Here is a 19,229-nt window from a genome sequence, read left to right as displayed (position 1 = left end):
CTGTTACTCAGAAACTTATGCCAGTGTGTGTGTAGGCTACCTGACCTGACGTTAAAAGCGTGATTCAGAAAGTAGGGAGAGAGATGATTAATTAGAGAAGAATGGATTTTCAATGCTAGTTAAGGATACTCTAGTTATCATATTTCACATTGGATTTATTAACAACAACAAAAAAAGGTAGGACGTGTTTTAAATTCTGGTGCTGCTCTGCACACACGACCTTGTTAGCTAGCTAACGTTAGCTCTGGTCCGACGTTAAGCCCACTGTCGGAAGGTCAAAGACATTCAAAGTTACTCCATAGAAGCCTCTCCTCCGTAGATATATAAGTCTGTGGGCCTAATTCAGTTAATGCATGTCATAAGATGCCCAGCGCTTCATGACAAGCCTCCTCCACCCTCTCTCGCTCCCTCCCAACCCGCAAAATATCAGTCGCATCTTGCACCCTACACTTGTCTGTCCATAGTGAGTGGCAGCACAGTGTGTGTGTGTGTGTGTGTGTGTGTGTGTTTTTCATAAGACAACTGGCTCTTAAATGACTTTCCTATAACGATTAAATATCTTACCTGCTCCATAGCAAGCTGCTCTATCCGCACCGATTAGTGAAGTCATTTAATACTGAGCAACATTTCAGAGGTTTTAAAAGGGAGTTGAAAGGAGTTGATATAAACCAGTACTTTTTTGTTGTTGTTGTTTAGAATTGGTTCAAAACTTTGCTGGTCGGAAAACAGTGAAACGGACCCCCCAAAAAATAATATAGTTCTGAAACAAAATCATTTTGGTTCCAAACCCTGGTTCCTAGTGAATACATTCTTGATGTTGTAGCTGTACCTCTCTGCTCTTTGGTTCTCTACACAGATTTAAAATGGCCAACAATCAGGAATTTAAATAATAGACTACAGTACAGGTATATAAAGAAAACAACACATATCTGATTGTTGAGAGCTTTAAATTAGTATACATGAATTCTCTCTTTAACACTATTAAACCATGTTTATCTCTCTCTCTCCCTTTTTCTCTGTCTCTCTCTCTCCCTCTCTCTCTCTCCCACTCTCTCTTTAACACTATTAAACCATGTTTATCTCTCTCTCATTTTCTCTCTCTCCCTCTCTCTCTCTCTCTTTAAAATGTCTCTCTCTCTTATAAATTTCACTCATCGACAAGAGTCACTAGAGACTCAAAGCCACAAGAGCGTAGAACACATTTCGAACAAACGATAACACTTATTTCCCTTTGACTATGTAACAAATGATTAAAAGTATGACATGAATGTCATGAAAAGCTTGTCAATGAGACATGAGTCAGGCCATCTCATCTCAACCCTCTCAAACCATGCTGGTAGTGAGCTACAGATGCAGCAAAGGGCTTCGTCATTTCAACGGGTGTGCCATACAAGTCATTGTAGTTAAATATTGCCATCTTGTAGCACATGAGAACAAATAGCAGAAGTCTCAATAAATTGATGTTTACAGCAAAGTGCATCATGGAAGAACAGTAGAAAAATACCTCTGAATTATCAATCAGTTCCAGTTCTCTGCAGAAACACTTTTTTTTTTTGGAGGGGGGGGGGATTTTTTGTTGTTGTTTGATTTAATAAAATGTGAAAACTTTGTGAGAGCAATATATTTATATTAATAATAAATTAAAATACAACGTTTCTTTAATTCATTAGGTAAGATGTAATACATATTTAGGAAAACATGAAGACGACATCGGGGTACATCTCAAATGGCAGCCTATTCCCTATGTAGTGCACTACTGTTGACCAGGGCCCTATTCCCTATGTAGTGCACTACTGTTGACCAGGGCCCTATTCCCTATGTAGTGCACTACTGTTGACCAGGGCCCTATTCCCTATGTAGTGCACTACTGTTGACCAGGTCCCTATTCCCTATGTAGTGCATTACTGTTGACCAGAGCCCTATTCCCTATGTAGTGCACTACTGTCGACCAGGTCCCTATTCCCTATGTAGTGCACTACTGTCGACCAGGGCCCTATTCCCTATGTAGTGCACTACTGTTGACCAGGGCCCTATTCCCTATGTAGTGCACTACTGTCGACCAGGGCCCTATTCCCTATGTAGTGCACTACTGTCGACCAGGGCCCTATTCCCTATGTAGTGCACTACTGTTGACCAGAGCCCTATTCCCTATATAGTGCACTACTGTTGACCAGGGCCCTATTCCCTATGTAGTGCACTACTGTTGACCAGAGCCCTATTCCCTATGTAGTGCACTACTGTTGACCAGGGCCCTATTCCCTATGTAGTGCACTACTGTTGACCAGAGCCCTATTCCCTATGTAGTGCACTACTGTTGACCAGAGCCCTATTCCCTATGTAGTGCACTACTGTTGACCAGGGCCCTATTCCCTATGTAGTGCACTACTGTTGACCAGGGCCCTATTCCCTATGTAGTGCACTACTGTTGACCAGGGCCCTATTCCCTATGTAGTGCACTACTGTTGACCAGAGCCCTATTCCCTATGTAGTGCACTACTGTTGACCAGGGCCCTATTCCCTATGTAGTGCACTACTGTTGACCAGGGCCCTATTCCCTATGTAGTGCACTACTGTTGACCAGGGGCCTATTCCATATTTACATTTACATTTTTACATTTAAGTCATTTAGCAGACGCTCTTATCCAGAGCGACTTATAATGTAGTGCACTACTGTTGACCAGAGCCCTATTCCCTATGTAGTGCACTACTGTTGACCAGGGCCCTATTCCCTATGTAGTGCACTACTGTTGACCAGGGCCCTATTCCCTATGTAGTGCACTACTGTTGACCAGGGCCCTATTCCCTATGTAGTGCACTACTGTTGACCAGGGCCCTATTCCCTATGTAGTGCACTACTGTTGACCAGGGCCCTATTCCCTATGTAGTGCACTACTGTTGACCAGGGCCCTATTCCCTATGTAGTGCACTACTGTTGACCAGGGCCCTATTCCCTATATAGTGCACTACTGTTGACCAGAGCCCTATTCCCTATGTAGTGCACTACTGTTGACCAGGGCCCTATTCCCTATGAAGTGCACTACTGTTGACCAGGGCCCTATTCCCTATGTAGTGCACTACTGTTGACCAGGGCCCTATTCCCTATGTAGTGCACTACTGTTGACCATGGCCCTATTCCCTATGTAGTGCACTACTGTTGACCAGAGCCCTATTCCCTATGTAGTGCACTACTGTTGACCAGGTCCCTATTCCCTATGTAGTGCACTACTGTTGACCAGGGCCCTATTCCCTATGTAGTGCACTACTGTTGACCAGAGCCCTATTCCCTATGTAGTGCACTACTGTTGACCAGGGCCCTATTCCCTATGTAGTGCACTACTGTTGACCAGGGCCCTATTCCCTATGTAGTGCACTACTGTTGACCAGAGCCCTATTCCCTATGTAGTGCACTACTGTTGACCAGGGCCCTATTCCCTATGTAGTGCACCAGAGCTTTATGGGAAAAAGTATTTCTCTCTGCAGGGTGCCATTTGAGACGTAGGTATCCTTTTCCCAGGATACGACACCCCCAAACCAAACCAAACCACAGCGGTCCTCTGTAGGACTGAAGAAGCCGAATGGGACAACATTGAAAAAAAATATTCAAAATATACAGAAAATATGTCTCTATATTATATATATATATATATAGAGAGAGAGAGAGTAGTGAAGCAATGTTCAAGGCAGTTTCATAATCCTTGTTTTTCTCTCCTTCTTGTTCTTATCCTCCCGTCTTTAGTTTGATAGTCGATCTGTCGTTACTTCGTTTTGATACTTCGTTTTTGATCTGTCGTTACTTCGTTTTGTTACGTCGTTTTTGATCTGTCGTTACTTCGTTTTTCTCCGTTGTTCCTCCTCTTTGCCTCTGAGAACTCTGCCGCTGCGTTCGTTCTTTAAAAATAAGAAACTAAAGTCCTGTGAGTCCATTCATCATCAACAACATATTTTCCATTAACGATATCATCATTTTTTTTGTTCTCCATAATGTAAGATCAGAAAATAGCATCTTTGATTTGTCTTTTTTTTGTTGTCTTTTTTGTTGTTGTTTAAAAAAAAGTTGTTCTCATCAAGGTGTTGAGAAAAATATAGACTTCTAATGGTAGCTCAGATCTCTCCAGCTTTAAGACCAGTTGTTGTCTCTTCTAGTGGAATACAAACCAGACCAGATGAGACCAGACCAGACCAGACCAGATGAGACCAGACCAGATGAGACCAGACCAGACCAGATGAGACCAGACCAGACCAGATGAGACCAGACCAGACCAGACCAGATGAGACCAGACCAGACCAGATGAGACCAGACCAGATGAGACCAAACCAAACCAGACCAGACCAGATGAGACCAGACCAGATGAGACCCACTCCTGGTGCTCTCACCCCAGTACGACGGTTCCTCAATCCCAGCTGTAAGCACTCCTACGTGGGTAACAGACCGGCTCTCAATGCCTTTACAAAGATAGATAGACTGACCACGTCTGGGGGTCCTTAGAGAGGGGTTGAGGGGAGGGTGGAGGAGAGAGGGTTATTACCACCACAAACCCCCTTCACTTCCTATTATTCTCCTCTTCTCATTCCTTTATACCGACACACCATCATTCCATCATTCCACATCATTCCCACTTTTACTTCCTAAAGTTCTACTTTGAACCTCCTGGAAGGAGCCTGAAAGGAGGCTCTAGAATGCTCCAGAAGCCTTTCAGAAGGGTTCTAGAAGTGTTCCAGAAGTGTTTCAGAGGTGTTCTAGAAGCCCTCTATATGACAGTAGGCCTCCATGCTGGAGAAGAAGATGTAGAGGAACCAGAGACTGAAGAAGAAGGCTGAGGTGGCCAGTCTGTGGCCGCGTGGCCCGCCCAGCTCCCCCCCGATGTGGGCCCGGCGGCGGTACAGCAGCACGGAGATCCCCAGGAAGGCGAAGATGGTGTAGAGGGTGACGGAGAAGGCCAGGGAGCCAGCCTCCACCACAAACTGCTTGCCCTGCATGTGCCAGTAGATGGCGGCTATCGACCACGCCACCCCGATGCCCAGGAACACGTTGACCGCGTTGCTGCCCGTCACGTTACCGATGGAGGCGTCTGCATATGTGTCCTGCACCGCCGCTACCTTACTGGCAAATGTGTCTGGAGAGAGAGAGAGAGAGAGAGAGAGAGAGAGAGAGAGGGAGGGAGGGAGGGAGGGAGGGAGAGAGAGAGGGAGAGAGAGAGAGGGAGGGAGGGAGGGAGAGGGGAGAGAGAGAGAGAGAGAGAGAGAGAGAGAGGGAAAGAGAGAGAGAGAGGGAAAGAGAGAGAGAGGGAAACAAAGAGAGAGAAGGAAACAAAGAGAGAGAGAGAGAGAGAGCGAGGGAAACAAAGAGAGAGAGAGAGGGAAACAGAGAGAGAGGGAAAGAGAGGGAAAGAGAGAGAGAGAAACAAAACGAGAGAGAGAGAGAGAGGGAAACAGAGAGAGAGGGAAAGAGAGAGAGAGAAGGAAACAGAGAGAGAGGGAAAGAGAGAGAGAGAGAGGGAAAGAGAGAGAGAGAGAGGGAAAGAGAGAGAGAAGGAAACAGAGAGAGAGAAGGAAACAGAGAGAAAGAGAGAGAAGGAAACAAAGAGAGAGAGAGAAACAACGCAAGAGAGAGAGAGAGAGGGAAAGAGAGAGAGAGAGAGGGAAAGAGAGAGAGAGAGGGAAAAAGAGAGAGGGAGGGAAAGAGAGAGAGAGGGAAACAAAGAGAAAGAGAGAGAAGGAAACAAAGAGAGAGAGAGAGGGAAACAAAGAGAGAGAGAGAGAGAGAGAGAGCACGAGGGAAACAAAGAGAGAGAGAGAGGGAAACAGAGAGAGAGGGAAAGAGAGGCAAAGAGAGAGAGAGAGAGAAACAAAGCGAGAGAGAGAGAGGGAAACAGAGAGAGAGAGAGAAGGAAACAGAGAGAGAGAGAGAGAGAGGGAAAGAGAGAGAGAGGGAAACAAAGAGAAAGAAAGAGAAGGAAACAAAGAGAGAGAGAGAGAGAGAGGGAAAGAGAGAGAGAGGGAAACAAAGAGAAAGAAAGAGAAGGAAACAAAGAGAGAGAGAGGGAAATAAAGAGAGAGGGAAAGAGAGAGAGAGAGGGAAACAAAGAGAGAGGGAAAGAGAGAGAGAGAGGGAAACAAAGAGAGAGAGGGAAACAGAGAGAAAGAAAGAGAAGGAAACAAAGAGAGAGAGGGAAAGAGAGAGAGAGAGGGAAACAAAGAGAGAGAGGGAAACAGAGAGAAAGAAAGAGAAGGAAATAAAGAGAGAGAGGGAAAGAGAGAGAGAGAGGGAAACAGAGAGAGAGAGAGAGCGAGCGAGAGGGAAACAGAGAGAAAGAGAGGATTCAGTTCACACAGTATGATAATCAATGCCCCGCAACCCACCCACACTACCACCCGTTCCTGAGCTCACCAGGAACAGATGTACCCAGCGCCACAAACACCACGGCAGTAACAGAGTCCTTCAGGCCGATGGTGCAGCCAAAGTGAGAGGCCAGATCTCCTATCACTGCGGTCAGCATGCCGATGATGACGATGGAGATGAAGAAGCAGGCCCAGCCGTTCAGGTAGTCCGTGGGAGGAACACAGGCGAACAGCACCTAATAATAATAACAACATGAATAATCCTAATTGAACACTTTACTGTAGGTGTCCTTATGAATGCATTCACAAAGCTTTATAACAGCTATATAAAACGTGAGCCGTCATTAAGTTACTTCATAGTTTTGACCCGATGGCAGTAAAGTGTTATCAATAATAATATCTGCCATTTAGCACACGGTTTTATCCAAAGCGACTTCCAGTCATGGATAAATGTTAGGTATGGGTGGCCCCAGCGGGAATTGAACCCACTATCCTGGCGTTGCTAGCGTCATGCTCTACCAACTGTGCTTACAGTGGACCTACAAGTCTTCAGTACAAGTCTTTGATGTATCCTGGGGACTATTGTGATATTGTCAAAGGATTTTAGATTATTCATCTGTGTGCGTTGCTAGCGTCATGCTCCACTGACAGAGGACCACCAACCAACTGACCTTCCAGAAGGTGTCTCTGACCTCTAACCTCTCTGTCAACTGACCTTCCAGAAGGTGTCTCTGACCTCTAACCTCTCTGTCAACTGACCTTCCAGAAGGTGTCTCTGACCTCTAATCTCTCAGTCAACTGATCTTCCAGAAGGTGTCTCTGACCTCTAACCTCTCAGTCAACTGATCTTCCAGAAGGTGTCTCTGACCTCTAACCTCTCTGTCAACTGACCTTCCAGAAGGTGTCTCTGACCTCTAACCTCTCTGTCAACTGACCTTCCAGAAGGTGTCTCTGACCTCTAACCTCTCTGTCAACTGACCTTCCAGAAGGTGTCTCTGACCTCTAACCTCTCTGTCAACTGACCTTCCAGAAGGTGTCTCTGACCTCTAACCTCTCTGTCAACTGACCTTCCAGAAGGTGTCTCTGACCTCTAACCTCTCAGTCAACTGATCTTCCAGAAGGTGTCTCTGACCTCTAATCTCTCAGTCAACTGATCTTCCAGAAGGTGTCTCTGACCTCTAATCTCTCTGTCAACTGACCTTCCAGAAGGTGTCTCTGACCTCTAACCTCTCAGTCAACTGATCTTCCAGAAGGTGTCTCTGACCTCTAATCTCTCAGTCAACTGATCTTCCAGAAGGTGTCTCTGACCTCTAACCTCTCTGTCAACTGACCTTCCAGAAGGTGTCTCTGACCTCTAATCTCTCAGTCAACTGATCTTCCAGAAGGTGTCTCTGACCTCTAATCCCTCAGTCAACTGATCTTCCAGAAGGTGTCTCTGACCTCTGACCTCTCTGTCAACTGACCTTCCAGAAGGTGTCTCTGACCTCTAATCTCTCAGTCAACTGATCTTCCAGAAGGTGTCTCTGACCTCTAATCTCTCAGTCAACTGATCTTCCAGAAGGTGTCTCTGACCTCTAATCTCTCAGTCAACTGATCTTCCAGAAGGTGTCTCTGACCTCTAATCTCTCAGTCAACTGATCTTCCAGAAGGTGTCTCTGACCTCTAATCTCTCAGTCAACTGATCTTCCAGAAGGTGTCTCTGACCTCTTATCTCTCAGTCAACTGATCTTCCAGAAGTTGTCTCTGACCTCCAATCTCTAACCTCTCTGTCAACTGACCTTCCAGAAGGTGTCTCTGACCTCTAATCTCTAACCTCTCTGTCAACTGACCTTCCAGAAGGTGTCTCTGACCTCTAATCTCTAACCTCTCTGTCAATTGACCTTCCAGAAGGTGTCTCTGACCGCTAATCTCTCTGTCAACTGACCTTCCAGAAGGTGTCTCTGACCTCTAATCTCTCTGTCAACTGACCTTTCAGAAGGTGTCTCTGACCTCTAATCTCTCTGTCAACTGACCTTCCAGAAGGTGTCTCTGAACTCTAATCTCTAACCTCTCTGTCAACTGACCTTCCAGAAGGTGTCTCTGACCTCTAATCTCTAACCTCTCTGTCAACTGACCTTCCAGAAGACGGTGAGGAAGTGCATGACGTAGTCGAAACATGACGGGAGACGCTCTTCACCAGTGTCTTCCTCATCCTCGTCTCCTAGGGACAAGGGAGGGAGGAGCGGGGGAGAGGAGGGAGGCAGGGAGGGATGGAGGGAAAAGTGGGGGAGAGGGTGTGAGGAGGGAGGAGAGGGGGGAGGAGGGAGGAGTGGAGGGAAGATGGAGAGATGGAGAGGAGGGATGGAGTGGGGGGAGGAGAGAGGAGAAGAGGGAAGATGGAGAGATGGAGGGGAGGGATGGAATGATGAAGAGGAGAAGAAAAAGGAGAGCAGGTAGCGACAATGAAGGGAGGGAAGAGAGAGGGTGAGGGTGGAGGGAAGGATAGACGTGTGGTGGAGTGATGAAGAGGAGCAGGTATTGGAAGGAGGTATAGGGACAGTGAAGGGAGAGATAAAGAGAAGAGAGAGAACAGGAAAAGAGGAAGGAGAGGTAGATGATGGAGTGATTGAAAATTAATAGAGAAAGGAGGGATTGTGATGGAGAAGGAGGATGAGAGAAAGAAGGGTTTGTGATTGAGAAGGAGGATGAGAGAAAGGAGGGGTTGTGATGGAGGAGGAGAGAAAGGAGGGATTGTGATGGAGGAGGAGAGAAAGGAGGGATTATGATGGAGAAGGAGGATGAGAGAAAGGAGGGGTTGTGATGGAGGAGGAGAGAAAGGAGGGATTGTGATGGAGGAGGAGAGAAAGGAGGGATTGTGATGGAGAAGGAGAGAAAGGAGGGATTGTGATGGAGAAGGAGAGAAAGGAGGGATTGTGATGAGAAGGAGAGAAAGGAGGGATTGTGATGGAGGAGGAGGAGAGAAAGGAGGGGTTGTGATGGAGAAGGAGGATGAGAGAAAGGAGGGATTGTGATGGAGGAGGAGAGAAAGGAGGGATTGTGATGGAGAAGGAGAGAAAGGAGGGATTGTGATGGAGAAGGAGAGAAAGGAGAGATTGTGATGGAGAAGGAGGATGAGAGAAAGGAGGGATTGTGATGGAGGAGGAGAGAAAGGAGAGATTGTGATGGAGAAGGAGAGAAAGGAGGGATTGTGATGGAGGAGGAGGAGAGAAAGGAGGGATTGTGATGGAGAAGGAGAGAAAGGAGGGATTGTGATGGAGAAGGAGAGAAAGGAGGGATTGTGATGGAGAAGGAGGAGGAGAGAAAGGAGGGGTTGTGATGGAGAAGGAGAGAAAGGAGGGATTGTGATGGAGAAGGAGGAGGAGAGAAAGGAGGGGTTGTGATGGAGAAGGAGAGAAAGGAGGGGTTGTGATGGAGAAGGACAGAAAGGAGGGATTGTGATGGAGGAGGAGAGAAAGGAGGGATTGTGATGGAGAAGGATTGTGATGGAGAAGGGGGAGATAGGGATGAGGAATGACATCAAGGGGAAGGAAGAGAATAATTTTAATTTATTACACATTGAGTAATATTTCATAACAGCAGATGGTTGTATTTCATAGTTACGTCCTGTTTTTCAGTGTGTTTAATCCACTCTAACAGGAACAATTACTCACATAGACTCATACCTCAACAGAGGAAGGTAGTCTGACAAGTACTGTGAGTGACTGGCCCAGTTCCCCAAGGCCAACACCAGGCCTCCATGGAGGGTAGGGTAGCTGGGCAGGAGGCTAGGTGGGACGCAGGGCCGGTGCTGGCAGGAGATTAGACAGGCCTAGGTATATGTAGGCAGAGTGGTGGGTGCTGGAATGATTCAAAGTGGCAGCCCATGTGAGGGACATACATTTTTCAGCACGGAGCTCATGAAAAAATACAGAGAGCCATTGGGATTAAATATTTTAACACCAAAGTGACAGAGGGAGGGCCTTCCAGGAGTTGACTTGTGGAGCTAAAGAGACTGCAGAGGAGCGGTGACGTAGGGAGAAATGTCTCCTCTCCGTGGCTAAGGGAAAGTCTAGCCGTCTCTCTACAGCGCGTCTGACTCTCTCTCCTTCGGGCTCCGATGTTTTAGAGTATTTGGAACACTTTATGGATGTAGTATCATTTGTTCTCCGTTGTCGTGACAGCACGACGCAAGCAAGTCTTGTTGACGTTATTATATATTTTGTTTTACATATTACTAAAGCCATTAAGATAAGATCAGCTCAACGTAAATACAATGGTAACTTGTTTGGTTGGTACTCTTAGTGTTACATTGCCTCATATCTTTAACTTGATTAAATGTTCTGGCAACCTTTAAATAACTTTTTTTACAACGTTAAGGGAATGTCCTCTGCAACCTAACTTAAACATTGTATGAATGTCATCACAACAGAACATCTCTTTTAATGTAACCACACTGTTCCCATAACTTAATTACATATCTGGGAACCTTTTAATGAACTCAGAATGGCTGTTCTGTCAACATTCTTGCAACATCAAAAGAAAGTTTTGTGAACTGTACTCTGATACAAACATTATCTGAATGTCAGCACAACTTGACAGTTTAGTGTTTATCTCTTTGCATATCCCCACAATGTTCCCAGAAGCTAAATAAATGTTTTAGGAACTTTTAAAGAATGTAAGAATGTGTTCTGGGAACGTTCTTGCAACATCAGTTGAATGTTATTTTCACTCTAAAAGAAAAATTGCCTAATCATCCACACAAGTAAACCGTTTTTGTGTTTTTTTGGGAACATATCTTTTAAGATGTCCCCACAATCTTCTAGGAACATTCTTGTAACATCAGGGGAATGTTTTTTTTTTTTTGCACCCTAAAATAAACAAATCATCCACACAACGGGACAGTTTTAGTGTTATGGGAAAATAGGACAAGAACCTAGATTGAAAAAAAAAATCTAACTTCACAGTTCTGATATGTAACATAATATGATATAAATATCAATCAAAACTCAACGATCAAAGATCCATGTTTTTTGTCACAAAGTACTTTTTTTTTTTACCATCATTCTTTGAGTGCTCTGGTCTCCCCTCCCCTTAGACCCCAATACATCTCATACTGTCTGATGTATAATACCTGTAAAAGACAGTGAACGATTATAATCACAATATATCCACCATTTTCCTCTTCTCCCTTATATGATGTTCACTAGAGTGGGATCTGTGCTGTGATGGCCTAGGAGCTGGTGTTAACCTGTACTGACTGTGATGGGAGCTGGTGTTAACCTGTACTGACTGTAATGGGGGCTGGTGTTTATCTGTACTGACTGTGATAGGAGCTGGTGCTTACCTGTACTGACTGTGATGGCCTAGGAGCTGGTGTTTACCTGTACTCACTGTGATAGGAGCTGGTGCTTACCTGTACTGACTGTGATGGCCTAGGAGCTGGTGTTTACCTGTACTGACTGTGATGGGAGCTGGTGTTTACCTGCACTGACTGTAATGGGAGCTGGTGTTTACCTGCAATGACTGTAATGGGAACTGGTGTTTACCTGTACTGACTGTAATGGGAGCTGGTGTTTACCTGTACTGACTGTAATGGGAGCTGGTGTTTACCTGCACTGACTGAAATGGGAGCTTGTGTTAAAATGTACTGAATGTAATGGGAGCTGGTGTTTACCTGTACTGACTGTGATAGGAGCTGGTGTTTACCTGTACTGACTGTGATAGGAGCTGGTGCTTACCTGCACTGTCTGTGATGGGAGCTGGTGTTTACCTGTACTACCTGTGATGGGAGCTGGTGTTTACCTGTACTACCTGTGATGGGAGCTGGTGTTTACCTGTACTGACTGTAATGGGAGCTGGTGTTTACCTGCACTGACTGTAATGGGAACCGGTGTTTACCTGTACTGACTGTAATGGGAGCTGGTGTTTACCTGTACTGAATGTAATGGGAGCTGGTGTTTACCTGCACTGACTGTAATGGGAGCAGGTGTTTAACTGTACTGAATGTAATGGGAGCTGGTGTTTACCTGTACTGACTGTGATAGGAGCTGGTGTTTACCTGTACTGACTGTAATGGGGGCTGGTGTTTACCTGTACTGACTGTGATAGGAGCTGGTGCTTACCTGTACTGACTGTGATGGCCTAGGAGCTGGTGTTTACCTGTACTCACTGTGATAGGAGCTGGTGCTTACCTGTACTGACTGTGATGGCCTAGGAGCTGGTGTTTACCTGTATTGACTGTGATGGGAGCTGGTGTTTACCTGCACTGACTGTAATGGGAGCTGGTGTTTACCTGTACTGACTGTGATAGGAGCTGGTGCTTACCTGCACTGTCTGTGATGGGAGCTGGTGTTTACCTGTACTACCTGTGATGGGAGCTGGTGTTTACCTGTACTGACTGTAATGGGAGCTGGTGTTTACCTGCACTGACTGTAATGGGAACTGGTGTTTACCTGTACTGACTGTAATGGGAGCTGGTGTTTACCTGTACTGACTGTAATGGGAGCTGGTGTTTACCTGCACTGACTGAAATGGGAGCTGGTGTTAAAATGTACTGAATGTAATGGGAGCTGGTGTTTACCTGTACTGACTGTGATAGGAGCTGGTGTTTACCTGTACTGACTGTGACAGGAGCTGGTGCTTACCTGCACTGTCTGTGATGGGAGCTGGTGTTTACCTGTACTACCTGTGATGGGAGCTGGTGTTTACCTGTACTACCTGTGATGGGAGCTGGTGTTTACCTGCACTGACTGTAATGGGAACCGGTGTTTACCTGTACTGACTGTAATGGGAGCTGGTGTTTACCTGTACTGAATGTAATGGGAGCTGGTGTTTACCTGCACTGACTGTAATGGGAGCAGGTGTTTAACTGTACTGAATGTAATGGGAGCTGGTGTTTACCTGTACTGACTGTGATAGGAGCTGGTGTTTACCTGTACTGACTGTGATGGGAGCTGGTGTTTACCTGCACTGACTGTGATGGCCTAGGAGCTGGTGTTTACCTGTACTGACTGTGATGGCATAGGAGCTGGTGTTTACCTGTACAGACTGTGATGGGAGCTCGTGTTTACCTGTACTGACTGTGATGGCCTAGGAGCTGGTGTTTACCTGTACTGACTGTGATGGGAGCTGGTGTTTACCTGCACTGACAGTGATGGGAACTGGTATTTACCTGTACTGACTGGGATGGCCTAGGAGCTGGTGTTTACCTGCACTGACTGTGATGGGAGCAGGTGTTAACCTGTACTGACTGTAATGGGAGCTGGTGTTTACCTGCACTGACTGTAATGGGAGCTGGTGTTTACCTGCACTGACTGTAATGGGAGATGGTGTTTACCGTGACTGACTGTGATGGGAGCTGGTGTTTACCTGCACTGACTTTGATGGGAGCTGGTGTTAACCTGTACTGACTGTGATGGTCTAGGAGCTGGTGTTTACCTGCACTGACATTGATCGGAGCTGGTGTTTACCTCTACTGACTGTGATGGTCTAGGAGCTGGTGTTTAGCTGCACTGACTTTGATGGGAGCTGGTGTTTACCTGCATTGACTTTGATAGGAGCTGGTGTTTACCTGCACTGACTGTGATTACCTAGGAGCTGGTGTTTACCTGTACTGACTGTGATAGGAGCTGGTGTTTACCTGCACTGACTGTGATGGCCTAGGAGCTGGTATTTACCTGTACCGACTGTGATGGTGTAGGAGCTGGTGTTTACCTGTACTGACTGTGATGGGAGCAGGTGTTTACCTGTACTGACTGTGATTGGAGCTGGTGTTTACCTGCAATGACTTTGATAGGAGCTGGTGTTTACCTGTACTGACTGTGATGGTGTAGGAGCTGGTGTTTACCTGTACAGACTGTGATGGGAGCTGGTATTTACCTGTACTGACTGTGATGGCCTAGGAGCTGGTGTTTACCTGTACTGACTGGAATGGCCTAGGAGCTGGTGTTTACCTGTACTGACTGTGATGGGAGCTGGTGTTTACCTGCACTGACTGTGATGGGAACTGGTATTTACCTGTACTGACTGGGATGGCCTAGGAGCTGGTGTTTACCTGCACTGACTGTGATGGGAGCAGGTGTTAACCTGTACTGACTGGGATGGGAGCTGGTATTTACCTGTACTGACTGGGATGGCCTAGGAGCTGGTGTTTACCTGTACTGACTGTGATGGGAGCTGGTGTTTACCTGCACTGACTGTGATGGGAGCTGGTGTTTACCTGTACTGACTGTGATGGTAGCTGGTGTTTACCTGTACTGACTGTAATGGGAGCTGGTGTTTACCTGCACTGACTGTAATGGGAGCTGGTGTTTACCTGCACTGACTGTAATGGGAGCTGGTGTTTACCTGTACTGACTGTGATGGGAGCTGGTGTTTACCTGTACTGACTGTAATGGTAGCTGGTGTTTACCTGCACTGACTGTAATGGGAACTGGTGTTTACCTGTACTGACTGTAATGGGAACTGGTGTTTACCTGTACTGACTGTAATGGGAGCTGGTGTTTACCTGTACTGAATGTAATGGGAGCTGGTGTTTACCTGCATTGACTGTAATGGGAGCAGGTGTTTAACTGTACTGAATGTAATGGGAGCTGGTGTTTACCTGTACTGACTGTGATGGGAGCTGGTTTTTACCTGCACTGACTGTGATGGCCTAGGAGCTGGTGTTTACCTGTACTGACTGTGATGGCATAGGAGCTGGTGTTTACCTATACTGACTGTAATGGGAGCTGGTGTTTACCTGCACTGACTGTAATGGGAGCTGGTGTTTACCTGCACTGACTGTGATGGGAGCACGTGTTAACCTGTACTGACTGTAATGGGAGCTGGTGTTTACCTGCACTGACTGTAATGGGAGCTGGTGTTTACCTGCACTGACTGTAATGGGACCTGGTGTTTACCTGTACTGACCGTGATGGGAGCTGGTGTTTACCTGCACTCACTGTGATGGGAGCTGGTGTTTACCTGCACTGACTGTGATGGGAGCTGGTGTTTACCTGTACTGACTGTAATGGGAGCTGGTGTTTACCTGCACTGACTGTGATGGCCTAGGAGCTGGTGTTTACCTGTACTGACTGTGATGGCATAGGAGCTGGTGTTTACCTGTACTGACTGGGATGGTCTAGGAGCTGGTGTTTACCTGTACTGACTGTGACGGCCTAGGAGCTGGTGTTTACCTGTACTGACTGTGATGGCCTAGGAGCTGGTGTTTACCTGTACTGACTGGGATGGCCTAGGAGCTGGTGTTTACCTGCACTGACTGTGATGGGAGCAGGTGTTAACCTGTACTGACTGGGATGGTCTAGGAGCTGGTGTTTACCTGTACTGACTGTGACGGTCTAGGAGCTGGTGTTTACCTGTACAGACTGTGATGGGAGCTGGTATTTACCTGTACTGACTGTGATGGCCTAGGAGCTGGTGTTTACCTGTACTGACTGTGATGGCCTAGGAGCTGGTGTTTACCTGTACTGACTGGAATGGCCTAGGAGCTGGTGTTTACCTGTACTGACTGTGATGGGAACTGGTATTTACCTGTACTGACTGGGATGGCCTAGGAGCTGGTGTTTACCTGCACTGACTGTGATTGGAGCAGGTGTTAACCTGTACTGACTGTAATGGGAGCTGGTGTTTACCTGCACTGACTGTAATGGGAGCTGGTGTTTACCTGCACTGACTGTAATGGGAGCTGGTGTTTACCTGCACTGACTGTAATGGGAGCTGGTGTTTACCTGCACTGACTGTAATAAGAGCTGGTGTTTACCTGTACTGACTGTGATGGGAGCTGGTGTTTACCTGCACTGACTTTGATGGGAGCTGGTGTTAACCTGTACTGACTGTGATGGGAGCTGGTGTTTACCTGCACTGACTGAAATGGGAGCTTGTGTTAAAATGTACTGAATGTAATGGGAGCTGGTGTTTACCTGTACTGACTGTGATAGGAGCTGGTGTTTACCTGTACTGACTGTGATAGGAGCTGGTGCTTACCTGCACTGTCTGTGATGGGAGCTGGTGTTTACCTGTACTACCTGTGATGGGAGCTGGTGTTTACCTGTACTACCTGTGATGGGAGCTGGTGTTTACCTGTACTGACTGTAATGGGAGCTGGTGTTTACCTGCACTGACTGTAATGGGAACCGGTGTTTACCTGTACTGACTGTAATGGGAGCTGGTGTTTACCTGTACTGAATGTAATGGGAGCTGGTGTTTACCTGCACTGACTGTAATGGGAGCAGGTGTTTAACTGTACTGAATGTAATGGGAGCTGGTGTTTACCTGTACTGACTGTGATAGGAGCTGGTGTTTACCTGTACTGACTGTAATGGGGGCTGGTGTTTACCTGTACTGACTGTGATAGGAGCTGGTGCTTACCTGTACTGACTGTGATGGCCTAGGAGCTGGTGTTTACCTGTACTCACTGTGATAGGAGCTGGTGCTTACCTGTACTGACTGTGATGGCCTAGGAGCTGGTGTTTACCTGTATTGACTGTGATGGGAGCTGGTGTTTACCTGCACTGACTGTAATGGGAGCTGGTGTTTACCTGTACTGACTGTGATAGGAGCTGGTGCTTACCTGCACTGTCTGTGATGGGAGCTGGTGTTTACCTGTACTACCTGTGATGGGAGCTGGTGTTTACCTGTACTGACTGTAATGGGAGCTGGTGTTTACCTGCACTGACTGTAATGGGAACTGGTGTTTACCTGTACTGACTGTAATGGGAGCTGGTGTTTACCTGTACTGACTGTAATGGGAGCTGGTGTTTACCTGCACTGACTGAAATGGGAGCTGGTGTTAAAATGTACTGAATGTAATGGGAGCTGGTGTTTACCTGTACTGACTGTGATAGGAGCTGGTGTTTACCTGTACTGACTGTGACAGGAGCTGGTGCTTACCTGCACTGTCTGTGATGGGAGCTGGTGTTTACCTGTACTACCTGTGATGGGAGCTGGTGTTTACCTGTACTACCTGTGATGGGAGCTGGTGTTTACCTGCACTGACTGTAATGGGAACCGGTGTTTACCTGTACTGACTGTAATGGGAGCTGGTGTTTACCTGTACTGAATGTAATGGGAGCTGGTGTTTACCTGCACTGACTGTAATGGGAGCAGGTGTTTAACTGTACTGAATGTAATGGGAGCTGGTGTTTACCTGTACTGACTGTGATAGGAGCTGGTGTTTACCTGTACTGACTGTGATGGGAGCTGGTGTTTACCTGCACTGACTGTGATGGCCTAGGAGCTGGTGTTTACCTGTACTGACTGTGATGGCATAGGAGCTGGTGTTTACCTGTACAGACTGTGATGGGAGCTCGTGTTTACCTGTACTGACTGTGATGGCCTAGGAGCTGGTGTTTACCTGTACTGACTGTGATGGGAGCTGGTGTTTACCTGCACTGACAGTGATGGGAACTGGTATTTACCTGTACTGACTGGGATGGCCTAGGAGCTGGTGTTTACCTGCACTGACTGTGATGGGAGCAGGTGTTAACCTGTACTGACTGTAATGGGAGCTGGTGTTTACCTGCACTGACTGTAATGGGAGCTGGTGTTTACCTGCACTGACTGTAATGGGAGATGGTGTTTACCTGTACTGACTGTGATGGGAGCTGGTGTTTACCTGCACTGACTTTGATGGGAGCTGGTGTTAACCTGTACTGACTGTGATGGTCTAGGAGCTGGTGTTTACCTGCACTGACATTGATCGGAGCTGGTGTTTACCTCTACTGACTGTGATGGTCTAGGAGCTGGTGTTTAGCTGCACTGACTTTGATGGGAGCTGGTGTTTACCTGCATTGACTTTGATAGGAGCTGGTGTTTACCTGCACTGACTGTGATTACCTAGGAGCTGGTGTTTACCTGTACTGACTGTGATAGGAGCTGGTGTTTACCTGCACTGACTGTGATGGCCTAGGAGCTGGTATTTACCTGTACCGACTGTGATGGTGTAGGAGCTGGTGTTTACCTGTACTGACTGTGATGGGAGCAGGTGTTTACCTGTACTGACTGTGATTGGAGCTGGTGTTTACCTGCAATGACTTTGATAGGAGCTGGTGTTTACCTGTACTGACTGTGAAGGTGTAGGAGCTGGTGTTTACCTGTACAGACTGTGATGGGAGCTGGTATTTACCTGTACTGACTGTGATGGCCTAGGAGCTGGTGTTTACCTGTACTGACTGGAATGGCCTAGGAGCTGGTGTTTACCTGTACTGACTGTGATGGGAGCTGGTGTTTACCTGCACTGACTGTGATGGGAACTGGTATTTACCTGTACTGACTGGGATGGCCTAGGAGCTGGTGTTTACCTGCACTGACTGTGATGGGAGCAGGTGTTAACCTGTACTGACTGGGATGGGAGCTGGTATTTACCTGTACTGACTGGGATGGCCTAGGAGCTGGTGTTTACCTGTACTGACTGTGATGGGAGCTGGTGTTTACCTGCACTGACTGTGATGGGAGCTGGTGTTTACCTGTACTGACTGTGATGGTAGCTGGTGTTTACCTGTACTGACTGTAATGGGAGCTGGTGTTTACCTGCACTGACTGTAATGGGAGCTGGTGTTTACCTGCACTGACTGTAATGGGAGCTGGTGTTTACCTGTACTGACTGTGATGGGAGCTGGTGTTTACCTGTACTGACTGTAATGGTAGCTGGTGTTTACCTGCACTGACTGTAATGGGAACTGGTGTTTACCTGTACTGACTGTAATGGGAACTGGTGTTTACCTGTACTGACTGTAATGGGAGCTGGTGTTTACCTGTACTGAATGTAATGGGAGCTGGTGTTTACCTGCATTGACTGTAATGGGAGCAGGTGTTTAACTGTACTGAATGTAATGGGAGCTGGTGTTTACCTGTACTGACTGTGATGGGAGCTGGTTTTTACCTGCACTGACTGTGATGGCCTAGGAGCTGGT

At 46.9% G+C, this 19,229-nt stretch overlaps 1 protein-coding gene across 4 annotated transcripts in view; it reads right to left on the bottom strand.

Moving 5' to 3' along the window:
• Positions 1 to 3,266: 3,266 nt before the first annotated feature.
• LOC106591009 (sodium/calcium exchanger 3) overlaps positions 3,267 to 19,229 on the bottom strand; it is a 207,775-nt gene continuing 191,812 nt past the window's right edge. For 2 of the 4 annotated variants that reach the window (XM_045723740.1, XM_045723742.1), the window contains 3 exons: positions 8,454 to 8,536; positions 6,389 to 6,575; positions 3,267 to 5,114 (listed from right to left, as the gene is read on the bottom strand). In XM_045723740.1, the coding sequence (XP_045579696.1) occupies positions 4,738 to 5,114; positions 6,389 to 6,575; positions 8,454 to 8,536 (647 nt within the window). In that variant the 3' untranslated portion in view covers positions 3,267 to 4,737. Of the gene's footprint in view, positions 5,115 to 6,388; positions 6,576 to 8,453; positions 8,540 to 19,229 lie in introns of all 4 variants that reach the window. The other 2 variants (XM_045723739.1, XM_045723741.1) reach the window with 1 other exon arrangement.

This window comes from Salmo salar, chromosome ssa09 (genome assembly GCF_905237065.1).
Source record: "Salmo salar chromosome ssa09, Ssal_v3.1, whole genome shotgun sequence".
Lineage (NCBI taxonomy): Eukaryota > Metazoa > Chordata > Actinopteri > Salmoniformes > Salmonidae > Salmo > Salmo salar.
This window is presented reverse-complemented; position numbering and strand designations above follow the sequence as displayed.